Source organism: Neophocaena asiaeorientalis, unplaced genomic scaffold (genome assembly GCF_003031525.2).
Source record: "Neophocaena asiaeorientalis asiaeorientalis breed wild unplaced genomic scaffold, Neophocaena_asiaeorientalis_V1.1 scaffold45, whole genome shotgun sequence".
Classification (NCBI taxonomy): Eukaryota; Metazoa; Chordata; class Mammalia; order Artiodactyla; family Phocoenidae; genus Neophocaena; species Neophocaena asiaeorientalis.
Genome location: NW_020174642.1, coordinates 4,816,761 through 4,832,597, shown reverse-complemented (window position 1 = coordinate 4,832,597; position 15,837 = coordinate 4,816,761). Strand labels below are relative to the sequence as shown.

General features: G+C 46.1%; 1 protein-coding gene across 6 annotated transcripts in view; it reads right to left on the bottom strand.

The window, feature by feature from the left end:
- The window catches only part of DOP1B (DOP1 leucine zipper like protein B), a 110,112-nt gene that overhangs the window by 11,332 nt on the left and 82,943 nt on the right, over nt 1–15,837 (bottom strand). For 4 of the 6 annotated variants that reach the window (XR_003004965.1, XM_024758191.1, XM_024758192.1 and 1 more), the window contains 8 exons: nt 15,573–15,628; nt 12,871–12,937; nt 10,202–10,346; nt 5,115–5,200; nt 4,771–4,880; nt 4,501–4,647; nt 3,429–3,490; nt 2,798–2,926 (listed from right to left, as the gene is read on the bottom strand). Coding sequence is in view for 5 of the 6 variants with exons in the window: in XM_024758191.1 (XP_024613959.1) it covers nt 2,798–2,926; nt 3,429–3,490; nt 4,501–4,647; nt 4,771–4,880; nt 5,115–5,200; nt 10,202–10,346; nt 12,871–12,937; nt 15,573–15,628 (802 nt within the window). In the remaining variant the exon portion in view is untranslated. Of the gene's footprint in view, nt 1–2,797; nt 2,927–3,428; nt 3,491–4,500; nt 4,648–4,770; nt 4,881–5,114; nt 5,201–10,201; nt 10,347–12,870; nt 12,938–13,034; nt 13,140–15,572; nt 15,629–15,837 lie in introns of those variants that run through there. The other 2 variants (XM_024758196.1, XM_024758195.1) reach the window with 2 other exon arrangements.

Below are 15,837 nucleotides of genomic sequence, written 5' to 3'. Positions count from 1 at the left end.
CCCGGGAAGCCCCCTGGAGTTTTTAAAAAAAAAAAAAAAAAAACAGCACTTGAGCTATCCAAAGTGGAGGGTATTTATTTGGAGAAATTCCTCTTTCCCCAAGGGCCCCCAAACTACCTCCTATTTAAAGTCAGCATAATGCTGACTTTCATATCTGTTGTATGTATATAATATTATGTTGCCTCTACTTCTCTCTCCCTCTCTGAGCCATGATTTCTCAGAATTGGGTGTTTACACCCTGCCATAGTCAGATTCTCCAAACCACTGATTGAAAAAGGCCATTGTCTGTTCTCTTCTTGTTCTACACATCTAATACTGTCTCTTTAGCTCTCTGGGCCTCACCCCAGGTTTTAGGAGAGTGTGTGATGGGACATGGGGGAGAGAAGGCGCAGGTGTTTCTCCCAAAGTGAGAAGGCATGGGGCTTCCCTGGTGGCACAGTGGTTGAGAGTCCGCCTGCCGATGCAGGGGATGCGGGTTCGTGCCCCGGTCCGGGAAGATCCCACGTGCCGCGGAGCGGCTGGGCCCGTGAGCCATGGCCACTGAGCCTGCGCGTCCGGAGCCTGTGCTCCTCAACGGGAGAGGCCACAACAGTGAGAGGCCCGCGTACCGCAAAAAAAAAAAAAAAAAAAAAGTGAGAAGGCATGGCAAGGATTGTACAATGCACTGCCTACCATTCTCTCCTGCTGAGAAAGTGAACTTCACACTGTGCTTCTGGACCACTGTCTGATGGCCAGGTGCATAAAGCACCATCACAGATGCTGCCTGTGAACTAGAGGAAATGTGGTTCCTGTTGTTCTTTCTCCCCTTTAAATCCTGTAAGTATGCAACGAAGTTCAGCTTTGACTCTGCACTGAGCAAAGTCTCTGGAGGGCTGCCACCACCTTTAACGGCATTCCTGGCCACCCTCTGATCTAAGCAGCCTCCTGCTAGTATTTCAAGTAAGGATTTGTCAATATCTGAAGATTCACTTTTATACATTTTAAGTATTCAAGACGTTAGGTCATGAACATCTCCTTACCTACTTTACAGGCTGAAATTATGTCAGTAGAAGTATAATGGTATTTTCATTGTTGCAAATATAAAATACTGTCATAATTAATACCCGCGAAAGCTGTTAATGTTTTGACCTAAAATAATTAAGACCTTTCAAGTGGTTAATCAAGTAGGGACGCGGGCTGAGAATTAATAAAAATATTTAGGAAAAACACATGCTTTGTGAGCCGACAGATATTTATAAGAGCATTTTTTAAGAGGGTAGAGTAAGAGATTTATATCATAATTCTATGTGGAAACAACCTGAATGTTCAACTGGTGAACTGGTAAACAAACCACAGAATGGAATACTATAGGTAAATAGCAATAAAGAGAAATAAGCTATTGATAAATACAACAGAATGAATGACTCTCAAATACAAAAGAAGCCAGTCTCAAAGGCTATATACTGTCTAATCACATTCACATTTATAGGACATTCCAGAAAAGATGAAACTATATGAACAGAAAGAAGATTCAGTGGTTGATAGGGTCAGGAGGTAAGGGGAGGAGATGCCTTCTGAGGGGCACGAGTGAACTTTCTGGGGTGATGGAAATGTTCTGAATCTTGACTGCAGTGGTGGTTACGTGACTACATGTGTTTATCAAAATTCATAGAACTGTATAGCCAGAACTGTATGTAAATTATACTTTAATAAGTCTGAGCCCCCCAAAAGGATTTACACCATAATTCTAATATTTGTAAAATTGTTTGTTATACTAGCCTTCATGATATTTAATACAATTCTTAAAAGCTTGTTTATTTTATTATATTCCATTTAGGCTACGTGTCTTAAGGAAAACACATTCCTGTTTGAGAGTTCTTTTGTATCTTGGAGGAGGATGAATTCAAACAGAATGCTCACTTCACCAACTCAACATTTTATGAGGAGGGGGAAAAACCTTTAAAACCGTATAACATCCACAATCATTCATTTTTGAGGCAGACAAATACCGCGAGTATGAAGAAGAGAAAAGACTGCTAAGGAAAAATCAGGTACTTCTCCAAAATCTTGCTCTGTCACTGGCCTCACTTAGTATCCACACTGCAGGAGGGATCCAGCAGGAGACAGTGCTCAAGAAGCACAGCCAGACTTTAAAAAACAACTTATGAAGACCTAACACAGCCAAAAATAAATAAATAAAAATATTTTTTTAAATTTAAAAAATAATAGCATTATAATAATTGATTTTTGTCTTGCCTTTAAAAAAAATGTATTTATTTCTATGTTATTTTCAGCTGTGTTGGGTCTTCGTTGCTGTGCACGGGCTTTCTCCAGTTGTGGCGAGCGGGGGCTACTCTTCATTGCGGTGTGCGGCCTTCTCATTGCGGTGGCTGCTCTTGTTGTGGAGTACGGGCTCTAGGCACACAGGCTTCAGTAGCTGTGGCACGTGGGCTCAGTAGTTGTGGCTCACAGGCTCCAGAACGCAGGCTCAATAGTGGTGGTGCACGGGCTTAGTTGCTCCGTGGCATGTGCGATCTTCCCAGACCAGGGCTCGAACCTGTGGCCCCTGCATTGGTAGGTGGATTCTTAACCACTGCACCAGCAGGAAAGTCCCATAATAACTGATTTTTAAAATAAAGTTTCAGATTTACTGATATATTTCCAAAGTTCTTCTACAATCACCTCTGCTGAGTACTCATTTAACGTCTGACCATTCCGCCAACACCTGCCCTGGGCCCCTCTGGTTTCCAGCCATGTCGGCCACTCTGGGCCTGTCTCTTTTTTGGGGGGTGGGCTGGGGGAGGGCAGGCCTTCTTACCTTGGATCAGAGGAAGGTAAAGGTGGTACTGATCAAGTTCTCCACTTAAGACAGCAAAAGCCTGGCGCTTTAGCAGCATGGCTTTCTGCTCAAAACTTGAGAACAGTTTTAAAGAACTGCTCTGCATGGCTGGAATAAATAGAGCAAATAAGTTCCATTTAGTGAGAACACTACAATGAGCGGTAAGTGATGAGAAATTCCTACTATTCCTATCTTCCCTGGTGAAAGACCATGATCTTGATTAAGGGCATGCAGTTGTTACTCAAGTATTTACATTTATGAAAGTTCTTATTTCTTTCATGATACTGAGGGATGGGGTATTTGAAGAGGATATGAGGTACAGGAAAGTACTCCTAACCAATTGTGGTCAACTTATCATTACTTTCAAAAGTATTTTCTCCACTATAAAACTGCAAAAAACGTAGTCGAAGGCATTCGTGTCAAAAGACTGGAAATAGGAAGGCTCATTCACGTAGTCCCGACATATTCTGCACATCACATTACACTCTGGCTGAAATGGCACTAAAAAAGGTTTGAGCTGGGCTCTGAAATACATGGTAAAAGCTGATTGTGACCAAAAGGAATCGGTCCTTTAAAGTGTGACTTATGTGCACAAAACAGAAGAACTTACTCATTAAATCTTTAAACATTGTTTTCTCATGAGTCAGAAGATGGTCAATAATGGACTTCCAACTGGATATTAAAAAAAGCAAAATTAATGAAATATGCAAAGGGTGACAGTCTGATTAAAAGCATCAAGAAAAGAACATGTCCCTTTAAGATGTATTAAAAACTGCTTTCTGAAAAGTTAGTGAAAGGGATGAATAGTTTTTATATAAGGAAACGTTAAGCAAAAGCTTTTCATTTATAACCTTAACATAGGGAATAATGAATAATCCCCAGCTCACCATAAAAGAAAACACAAATTGTCAAGGTACCTTGGCTTTCACAAGGGTTGCCCTTAAATGTGTTCACACAGATGATGTCCATACACTTGTGCTAATGGAAAGAATGGGGGTTGTGAAGACAAATACCACTAGTTCTCAACGGGTTCCCCACAGTGCAACAGGATTACAGCCATGGCCGCTGGTGGTGGCTGGGCAAACCCTCAGCCCACATAAAAAAGCTGATCAGTCTCCACCGTCTCCCCCTGCCATTAATGAAGACCTGTTCAGTCAAGCCAGGGGCAGAGTTACGAGTGGTTCTGTTGACCTCCTAGAAAAAGGCACAGCTAGTTCATCCCGTGCTTGTGATTCCACGGATCTCCAATGCCCGCGCAGAGCCTGGCCAGCCTCAAGGTCTCAGTGAGGACTCGGGGAGTGTAAGCCGAGAAGTGGGATAAGGACACCGCAGTGTCACCATGGAGCCCCATCATCTTAATGCTGGTCAAGCATTTTGTGATTACAAGATAAAGTAGTACTAGACCAAGTACTACTGGAACCCCATGCAATGCTCTTCAGGAAAAATGTGCTCTCTTACTTGAAATTCTTCTCCTGATTGAAAAAAGCCACCTTTGTAGTTTTTAGAAGACTTAATTCTGTTCCCAGAAATACACAGTTAACCTGTGAGTGGTGTCCTATGATTTGGGTTGATGCTAGCTCTGCTTCCATTTCAGGAATGAGAATTAATTACAGAAACCCAAACACTTTTCCACTTGAAGACTCAGGGCATGTTTCTTTTTTTATCAGGACAGCATTTCTTACTGCACACAAGAAGTGTCCATCTGGAAGAAGGCCGGGTCCAAGAATAATTCCAGGACTTCTTTTTTCCAGGCTCGTTTCGTGTAGGCATAACCGCTTAGAGAGCTCAGCAGCTGGGCGCCAGCCCGGAAGCTGGGGGCATTGTAGGCACTGAAAGGGGTGGGAAGGGGAAAGGGCCCAGGTCAGAGATGGTGCAAGGAACCCCGCTGGACACATTTCCCATAAGCTACCTTTCCACACGTGGGTGGGGTACAATGGAGAAGGTGGCGTTACCTGTGATTGCGTAAGTAAGGAAAAACATAGTAAAGCAAACGTGAGATCAACGGCACCGCTCTCTCCTTCTCATCACTTCGATAAACCATGTCCAGGAGGGATGCCAGAACCTACAAGGACAGGACCGCCAGAAAACAGAAATCTCCTAAAGCAGGCGGCAATACAAAATTTAGTCCTCGGGGTATACACAGCCTAACAAGAAAACTCCACGGGGCAGCTTGAGGTCAATTCTGGCTTATGAACTCACCCGGGACGGTGCAGCCCGTGCGCCCTGGCCCCTGAGAATGAACGCCCTCACAAAGCCTCACTTCTGTGGGGGGATGACAAGCCAGATGCATATGTACCTCTGCCAGGAGGGAGAGGGCTTGCACGCTGTACACCGAAGGGGCAGACGCGGACACCATCGCTGAAGCAGCAGCAGCAGCACCTCCTGAAAGAGGCATGTGTGTTTTAATCAGGACAGTAGGTCACCATTTATGCCCCCAAAGCATCAGATGAACTTGAGTCATGAGCTCCCGCCTTTCACACTGACTCTGTACATACGTACATGTTACGTATTCTTCTCTGCTAACGTGTTCAACTTCAGCAACTAAGAATCTGGGTATTTTGATCAAATAAATCAGCACCAACTCACTGTCTTCCTCCCCCCTTCTATTCTCATCACCATTTTTGGAGCTTCAACATCCCCTCTAACATCCTGGCCTCTGAGCCCCTTAGTCTTTTCTTTTCCAGCAAGCTTTTATTTTGTTCCAGCTCAGCCAGCCACTGTCACCATCACACCCTTGACCTCATGAATTTCCAAAGTCTCCATTTCCAGCGCCCTACCGTGACCACATCTTACCTTTCCTGCTCACTTACTCCTGGAATGCTGCTCTGACAATTTCCTGAAACCTTGCACAAGCCTCCAACCCCCTGAGTTCACGTCCCTAACTACCTATCAATCTCCCCAGGTCTTCACTTTTCTATATCCCCACCCACACCCGTGGTCTATCGTCCACCTTGCAAACATCCTTCACTTTTTCGCTTCTCTCTCCCTCTGAAGCACTCACCTAGAAAAATGCAAAGCTGGCTAAACCCAATGATTGCCTATGTAGTTCTGTGCAGCTAAATGCTCTGGAGAGAACCAGACTACTCTGAAACAGATCTCACTTTACTTCGTGACCCTGCAACTCAAAAATGACCTGATGCTACTAGATAACCCTCCCCCATGTCCCTCAGCGCTGTGCTGGCTTTCCTAGTCTCCAACATAGTTCTTTCACCTCCTCCCTCCATAACCATCGATACCTGTCCCTCCTCAGCTGGTAACCTCATCTCATATTTCATTTAGAAAATTAATGTAAACAAACAGAAACGCCCTCAGTTTGGCCGCTATGCGTTATTAACCTGCAACATTTATATCCGTGTTCTCTGCCTTGTCTCCGGTTTTGTTTTGTTTTTTCTTTTTGCGGTACGCGGGCCTCTCACTGTTGTGGCCTCTCCCGTTGCGGAGCACAGGCTCCGGACGCGCAAGGTCAGCGGCCATGGCTCACGGGCCCAGCCGCTCCGCGGCATGTGGGATCTTCCTGGACTGGGTCATGAACCCGTGTCCCCTGCATCGGCAGGCGGACTCTCAACCACTGCGCCACCAGGGAAGTCCCATGACTTTGGTTTTTGGTTTAAACAATTGATTGAGGTGGAAAAGTCTGAAGCAAGAACATTTTGGAGAGGGAGATGGAGCTTGGGTTTGCACGTGTTACATCTGAGATGTCTGGGAAGGAATCAGAAAAGGTCAGCAGCGTAGGGGGAAAAACCAAGAGAACATGGAGTCATGGAAACTATGAGAAGAGAGTGTTTCCAGAAGCACTTTCCAGAAGCACAGTGTTTCTGGAAACACTCCAGAGAGTGTTTCCTGTGCCATGCAATGGGAGAGGCCACAACAGTGAGAGGCCCACGTACCGCAAAAACAAACAAACAAAAAAAAGAATCCACCTGCCAACGCGGGGCTTGAGCCCTGGTCCGGGAAGATCCCACGTGCCATGGAGCAACTAAGCCCGTGTGCCACAACTACTGAGCCTGCGCTCTAGAGCCCGCGAACCACAACTACTGAGCCCGCGAGCCACAACTACTGAAGCCCGTGCACCCAGAACCCGTGCTCCACAACAGGAGAAGCCACCACAACGAGGTGCCCGCACACCGCAACTTAGAGTAGCCCCCGCTTGCCCGCAACTAGAGAAAGCCCATGCTCAGCAATGAAGACCCGACGCGGCTAAAAATAAATAAAACAAACAAACAACCAAACAACAAAAACCCCAAAGTCATCCTTGTTTGCCTTTTTTTCCTTTAAACTACCACTTCCAATCCATCGGCAAGTTCTGTTGACGCTGCACTCCCACCAGTCCACCTTTCTCTAGAGCGCGTGCCTCTAAGCCAACATCTTCTCTTGCCCAAAGCACCATGAAATGCTTTTAACTGAACTCCCAGTTTCTGTTCTCGGTTGCTGCAGCCCGCATTGCTCCCAGCAGCCAAACTGATGTTTTCTGAAAACTCAATAAGATGCTGTCACTGCTCCAAACACTTTAATGGTTTCCTACAGCAAGCGGGCTGATGGCCAAGCTCTTAAGTGTGCTCTGCATCAAGCCGGACAACCTTCCACCCCCGCTCTCGCCCTGACCTTGCATGACCATGCATTAGGCTCCAGCCAAGCTGATCTTCAGGTTTCCTGGGCCTGGCCCACTCCCACCTCAAGGACTCGCCATCCCCTCTGGGCAGCGCCTTCCCGGATCTTTGCATGGCTGCCCCCTTACCTTGTATTTCTCAGCACAGCTGACACTTCCTTGGGGACATGTTCTGCAACATCTGAAGTGGCCCCCAGCCCCACTCCCATTAAAAAAAAAAAGACTTTCATTTTGGAGTAACTTTGGATTTCCAGAAGAGTTGAAAGATACCTTTGTTAATTTACTTTGGACGATCACCTCCCGCAGGCCCCCGACCACGAGAGCAGAGGCCCCGCTGCATCTAGAACACAGTGCATGGCACACGCCAGACACAAACATACAGGAAAGACCCTGCACGTGCACTGCACACAGAAGAACTCTAAGTGGAGAAACACATCATGTGAAGCCTCATTCTGTTCCAGGATTTAGACGGCCAGTATGCATACTTAGTTTGTTCAAGACCGAAACAAAATATAGTGTATGATCCAAAGAGCCTTTTGGTACTCTATCATTTGCTAATTAAGTCTTATTGAGAGCCCCCAAATCACCTCCAGCTTTGGAATTCTATGCTTTCCGTTTTTAAATAAAAATCAGGTAATCATTTTACTACAGTATTGTCTTGAGGTTAAATTTAATTACTGCACAAAAGCCAGGCCCAATGACACCTGACTCAGCACAGCTCAGCTGCACTGGGGGTGGAGAAGCAGTTTACTCCCTGTATCAGTACCTACATCGGGAATGACTGAGGGCAGATGGGCCAAGGAGCTGCACGAGCTCTCTTCCCCTAGAACCATAACTATAATCATAACTGCAGCCTGAGAAAGCATAATTGTTGGTTTACATTAGTAAATGATAGCATACTAGCTATAGGATCTTCATTACAGAGTAAAGTATAATTATTTTCTTATGTAAACCACAAAACTAGCTGTCAAACAAATATGGCAGAAGTAATGGAGGGGGTACTATGGCCTGTCTGTCTTAACACCATCCTTCCTCCTCCTGGCAAGAGAAGCCTCTCTTGGGTGGGAGCCCATTTCTTGGAGATCCGGGGCACCAGCCTCTCCTGTCCTCCTCTGGGTCAGCGACAGGCCCAGAACAGCCAACTGGAATCTTTGCATGAGACTTGATGAACTTCATCTGAACACCTAGCTCTCACTCTGACTAAAACCAGATGTAGATGCCTGGGCTTTTCCTGTACATGAGCCAGAAAGTTTTGTGCTGCTGTGTTTCTACACGCCTGAAGTGGGTTTCGTTTACTTGCAAGAGAATAGAGCCCAGACTTCTTGACACACCTTCCTTTGTATATTAAACACCACAAATTCAGCTTTGCTTCTGCTGATATAACTACCGCTAACAATAATGACAGAGGTCATAAAATATGACAGAACTAGCAGCTTTTGAACACTGACCTTGTGGTGGGCACTGCGCTATGTAGTTCCGACTGAGAACTTAGATGTAATTTTTTTGCTCGTGTTAATAAAACTGAGACCAGGGCTTCCCTGGTGGCGCAGTGGTTGAGAGTCCACCTGCCGATGCAGGGGACACAGGTTCATGCCCCGGTCCGGGAAGATCCCACATGCCGCGGAGCGACTGGGCCCGTGAGCCATGGCCGCTGAGCCTGTGTGTCTGGAGCCTGTGCTCCACAACGGGAGAGGCCACAACAGTGAGAGGCCCACGTACCAGAAAAAAAAACAAACAAACTGAGACCAAACTGATTTTCTTGTCCAGTGTTGAGTGACACTGGGACTGGGCATACTTTCCTGTCTGTGTTAAATAATACTGAGAGCTTGCAAAAATAATTACTTGCTCTAAGGTATGCCTAATTCTGAAAGAAAAACTCAACCAACTAAAGTGGCTCACTTATCAAAACGAGCAGCATCTCATCAACATCCACTTCTGGACCCTTGCCTAGTGCTGTGCCCACCAATGCAAAGGTATCTTATTACTAACTCTGCCCCAGTCCCCACCTGGAAAGATCTGCCACAAACAGCTCAGCCAAGGCCCTACAACCTTATAAATATCCTCCCCAAACTTCCCCTAGAGTTGAGACACCCCTATGACCCAGCCAAGTTTCTCCCTCACTGCAGCAGGTCTAGTAACCTGAGATTTGCTTGGTGATACATTCGTCCGGCGGTCTTTAGGGCACCGGCAATTGACAATCTACCCTGTTGCATTTAATTCAGACTGCTCAGGAGTATCTGGCTGATCAGTGGTCCTCCGAGTGAACAGATGAGTCTCCTTTGAGAGTCCCCAGACCATTTTCCTAGGAAGCTGTAACTAACTATAAGGCTGGGCTGTGTCTACTCTGTGTGGCCTCCATGATAAAATCTCCACCACCCAGGCAATGACCAAACACAAGGGTCATCGAGAGGCAGGGGTGTGTTGGCCAGAAATGAAATACAACATCAACTGCCTGACGATAGTTAGCTGGTTTACTAAGTTTTCTTTCCACGGCTCCACAAAAAGAAAAACATACATTCTCCTATTCTTTATCCCACACAGATTTCTATCACTGAGTCCGTGCAAATTACCTTGGGAAGTTACTCTCTTGGACCCCCATCTCGGCTCAGTGAGGGCTTAACACGGTAGCATGGGCCACTCGGGACCCTTCCAATGGAATCCTATTGTTCAGTATACATACAACGTATGTTGTAAGAAGTAAAGCCAGTTTACTTTTAAGGCAAAACTAGACCCACTAGGGGGCATTGGGCATTACTTTTTGACCCTTCTACACCTACCGTGTAAATCTTCCTCATCATCAGATTCTTCTAGAGAGATCTGAGGCCGAGCCTTCACTTCCAGGTTTCTGCTCAGCCAGCTTGTTTGTTCCAAGGAAGAGCCAGCAATGTTCCCGACAGCTTCTAGAATTTTTTGAGTGACTTCCTGAGAGTAGTCAGGAGAAAGAGGAAAGGAAGTTAGTTAAGGAAAAGAATCTTAAGTGCCTAAAATACCACCATCCGATATAAATATAATGCAAGCTGCAGCTGTGAACCATGCAGGTAATACCAAGTTTTCTAGGAGCTACATTAAAAGAAGAAACAAGTTCATAATGTTTAACACAATATATCCAACAGAGTATCAACATATAATCAATATAAAATTGTTAGTGAGGTTATGCATTCTTTGTTAAGTCTTTGAAATCTGCTGTGTGTTTACAGTTACAGCACATTCAGTTCAGACAAGCCACATTTCAAGGGCTCAACAGCCACTCGTGGCTCAGGCTACTCTCTGGCCAACTTGGGTAAAACAGAGACATAGGAAGTCACAGCGGCACAACGCGTTTGGCAGATTAGATTTCCGGTTTCTTTAGGACCGTGGATTCTTGCTAGAAATGCATCTTTAAATAATACAAGAAACAAAACTGCACAAATTAAATTGACTCGAGGGTGAAGAGAGGAGTCATCCGAATCAGGAGTTTCATGAGGAACGAATTTGGTCAAGTATCTGGGACAGAGGTAGAAACACTGAGCGGGTATCATCAAGCGTTGCCAAGTAAGAGGGGCTGTACGTCCCTGACGTCTGAGAACTGAACAGTCCTGACTTCCACTACGAGCCCGGCAGCTGTGTTCAGGCATGAAGCAAGAGAACGTCTGCCTGCCGGTGGCAAGTGGGGGGGGTGCACCCGCGGGAACTGTCCGCGGTGCACCTGGGCAGAGGTGTGGGGTGGATGACGGTGGCGAGGAAGGACCAGAATAGATGGATGGACCTGGTGATGATCACACTGAGTGAAGTAAGTCAGAGAAAGACAAATACCATTTGCCATCACTTCTATGTGGAATCTAAAATATGACACAAATGAACTTATCTACGAAACAGAAACAGACTCACAGACGTAGAGAACAGACTTCTGGTTGCCAAGGTGGGTGGGGTGGGGGAGGGATGGAGTGGGAGTTTGGGATTAGCAGATGCCAAGTATTATATATACAGGATGGATAAACAACAAGGACCTGCTGTATAGCACAGGGAGCTATATTCAACATCCTGTGATAAACCATAACGGAAAAGAATATGAAAAAGGATATATATATATGCAATAACTGAGTCACTCTGCTGTACAGCAGAAATTAACACTGTAAATCAACTCTACTTCAATAAAATCAATTCTTAAAAGAAGATCAAGAAAAGGGGTTGAGGACTTAGAAGAGCTCCCATTTCAAGTGCAGTGAATGGATGGGAAAGAAGTTGGGGTGCCTGGAAACAGCAGGAAGGAGTCAGTGTCAGGGAGGCTGGGACATCCTGGGGTGGAAGCAGAGGCCCAGCGGTCCCCTGACGAACAGAAGCAGAGCGAGCCGCACCAGCTGCGGTAGCGCCTGTGGCCACAGTCCGGCCGATGGACTGGAAACGGAGGGGCCACGGCAGGCAACAGCCCATGGAAGGGGGAGGGTTTCCAGGTGAGTGCAGGAGGTGTTACCCAAGGGCTGGGCTGCAGTACTTGCCCTTGAGTGATGCTTTCTTCTCTACCGGTTGAGCCAAAGGAGTCACTGTGCTTTACGCAGAACTCTAGTGCCTCAGAATCAGGAACTGGACAGATATTTCACAAACACCAGGGATCACAACGATTAGCAGTAATATCACCAAAGCCATAAACTACACAACCCAGTTTAAAGGCTTTGACTCAAAAAGCTCCTCACTCAAGGATTATAATGGTTGCAAAATAGTGACTTTTCTAACTCCTTCATTACTTCTATGTATTATTATTTTATTTATTTATTTATTTATTTATTTATTTTTCAATACGCGGGCCTCTCACTGTTGTGGCCTCTCCTGTTGCAGAGCACAGGCTCCGGACGCGCAGGCTCAGCGGCCATGGCTCACGGGCCCAGCCACTCCGCGGCCTGTGGGATATTCCCGGACCGTGGCACGTGGGATCTTCCTGGACTGGGGCACGAACCCGTGTCCCCTGCATCGGCAGGCGGACTCTAAACCACTGTGCCACCAGGGAAGCCCCATCTATGTATTACTGATAGTTGGCATTCTACTCAAAGGAGAAGATTTTCCTTCTCCTATGGGTGGGTTTTACTTTTGTTTTTCAGTGTTTCTGAAATTTCCTGTGGGTCTATATTGCTTTAAAAAGATGGGGGAAGGTTCTAAGGAAAGGAAGCTATGCATAAAGATAGACATATTGTTCCAATCATGCTGCAGAGTAAGTCCGCATACATCTGTGTACAGTGGGAAGCGAGAGGGTGCCTTGTAAACTGCACGGCCGACTGGTCAAGTCTAATACGAGAACCTTCATCAGGAGATTGTACAGAGTCCTCTAAAGACAGTAACGGAGGGAATCAGATGTGGGAACAAATGCAAATCTAAGATCTGGTTCTGCCCAATGTTTACTATCTCCAGTGAGACCCTCTAAAGGCGGGCGATACTCTTGGGACAGTAACAGCCTGCCAGACTTGCACTTACAGACCTGCAGATCTTTTTGATCCTTCTTGCTCTCCAGGTTGGGAGTTCTTGTGACAAAGTCGTTCAGCATGCTGTTGAGAGACAATCAGCTTCAGACCGAGAACGCGGCAGAAATAAAAACATGTTCCCGAAGAAAAGTACGGTGACGTGAGTGCAGGGACACGGTACCTGAGAAGCAGAAAATAACCAGGGGGAGCGAGATTCAACTGCACGGACTCCTTTAACACACCCAACAGCGAAGGGAAGTTCGCTTGCAAGGCTGTTGCTTCGGCACTATTTAAAAAAAAAGAAAGAAAGAAAGAAAGAAAAAATATCCAACCCTGAACAGGTCAAAACAAAATGTTACTTATAAGCACATTTTAGATCCGGGTGGTTGGAAAGCACAGGAAGATGGCATACCCGCCTGACCTGTTTGCTCTTTTTTAAATTACAATACACACAAGCTAAATTTTGGTATTCTGCCAAGAACTTGGAGTTTGGAGACCTGCAACCCTGCTGACAGGTCAGATGCCCCTGGTTTCCTCGTCTATAACGTGAAAGCCTGGAGCTAGAGGACTGTCTGATCTCTGGGCCTGTCTGGCTCTACCATTCAGCCTCTCTGACGTCGCTGGAAACACAGAGTCAACCATCAGAAGGTCACAGAGGGCAAGGTCAGGCCTCAGGAAAACAAGGACTCGGATTATGGCTACGGAGCGAGGCTGCACAGCACAAACGGCAGAGCTTGGCCGCAGCCAGAGGGCCCCAGGTTCAAGTCCTCGTCCCTGACTTACTGCCTCCTGACTGACCTGGGCAGGGCCTCCTCTGTAAAAGGAGGCCGCAGCTCCTGCAGCTGCTGGGAAGGCTCAGATATCACTTCGGCCCCTGCAACAGGCGCTTGCTAGTGATATAATTCACATTAGTTACCAAGAGAAAGGACCAGCTCATCTTTACCTCCTGCAGGAAAGAAGTACAGGGATGCTTGTGGTGAAGGATGAACAGCTGGTCTGAGCTCAACCCTAGACCCAGGGACTCCTGGGACTATGACCCTTCTTGCCACCTCAGGAATAACCATGGAACATGAACTTGTTAACCAGGGAGCTTGCAGCTGGTGGTCAGATGTACTTATTGTGAACCCCCTGAGATACGTGAGAATACTGAGGCTTCCCTGAGAGGGGGCTACACTCCCTTCACCCTCCTTACTGCGGCCGAGAACACCCCACACGATGGAGGGGTCCGGGAGCCGCACCCGGGACCTGTCATAAGATCTGCACGAGGCCCAGCAAAGCGTCCTTTCTACCCATGGAGAAACACCTGGGGGACTCCTATAGCTGAGACCCCTGCATGCGGATATTCAGCATAGTAAACCCACGCAGAAGCCATCCAGCAGAAAACATGGCAAAGCATTGAGGACAGCACCAAAAATAATCCCTTCTCCTTTTTCTAAAAGAGGTCCTTAAAATCCCCCCTCCTTTTTTGGTATCAATTTAATGCAAACTGGTTCTTCTAAAGTTTACCAGGCCTCACGTAAAGCTTTGCTGATGTAAGTATTTAAGCTATGGCACCCAGACTTTAAAATGTCAGATTTGATCTCTGCAGAAAGAAAAAGGAAAATCCTCAGGGTATTCCCATGCCTCGAGAGGAAATAAGGACACCATTCAGATACTTCCTGAACTAAGCCTCTCCAGTAATCAAGAAACACAATGGGGGGGGGGGTGGCAGGGAGGGATAAACGAGGAGTTTGGGATTAAAATGTACACACTACTCTATATTAAATAGATAAACAGGGACTTCCCTGGTGGTCCAGTGGTAAAGAATCCGCCTTACAATGCAGGGAACGTGGGTTCGATCCCTGGTTAGGGAACTAAGATCGCACATGCCGCAGGGCAACTAAGCCCGAGCGAGCGCCGCAACTGCTGAGCTTGCACGTCTCAACTAGAGAGCCTGTGTGCCGCAAACTACGGAGCCCATGCACTCTGGAACCCTCGCACCACAACTACAGAGCCCACGTGCCCTGGAGCCTGCGAACTACAACTAGAGAAAGAAAACCTGCACGCCACAACTAGAGAAAGCCCGCACGCCACAACGAAAGATGCCACGTGCCGCAACAAAGACCTGACACAGCCAAAAATAAATAAAATAAATAAATAAATAATAAGGGACTTCCCTGGTGGCACAGTGGTTAAGAATCCTCCTGCCAATGCACAGGACACGGGTTCGAGCCCTGGTCTGGGAAGATCCCACATGCCGCGGAGCAACTAAGCCCGTGAGCCACAACTACTGAGCCTGCGCTCTAGAGCCTGCGAGCCACAACTACTGAGCCCGCGAGCCACAACTACTGAAGCCCGTGCACCGCAATGAAGAGTAGCCCCCGCTCGCCTCAACTAGAGAAAGCCTGCGTGCAGCAACGAAGACCCAACGCAGGAAAATTATTTAATTAATTTAAAAATAAATAAGTCTTAAAAAAATAAACAATAGCACTGGGAACTATATTCAATATCTTATAATAACCTATAGTGGAAAAGTATCTGAAAAAGAATATATATATATTCCTATATATATATATATATATATATATATGAACCATTTTGCTGTACACCTGAAACTAACAACATTGTAAATCAATGATACTTCAGTTAAAAGAAAAAATGGAAATACAATCAGAGGAATTATTTATAATCATTGCAATAGCATCTATAATTGAGAAACGTCTTTGAGGGGCTGCATTACCTTTGGATGAAAGCATAGCAAAACTGCAACACAGGGACATCCACGAGGGGCGATTTCTGAAAATTAAAGCAAAGCTAATTACTCCAAGTTGGTAGGAAATAAGGCTAAAAAAGAATTCAAATACAGAAATGAAACAGATTCTATATCCTAACAAAGCAAATGTTTGCAGCTAGAGTCTTTCAAATATAATAATAGAAAGTATCCCCCAAGTGAAACAAAAACAAATGTATCCTATGAGGTCCCAAATCATTAGTGCCCCTCTCAT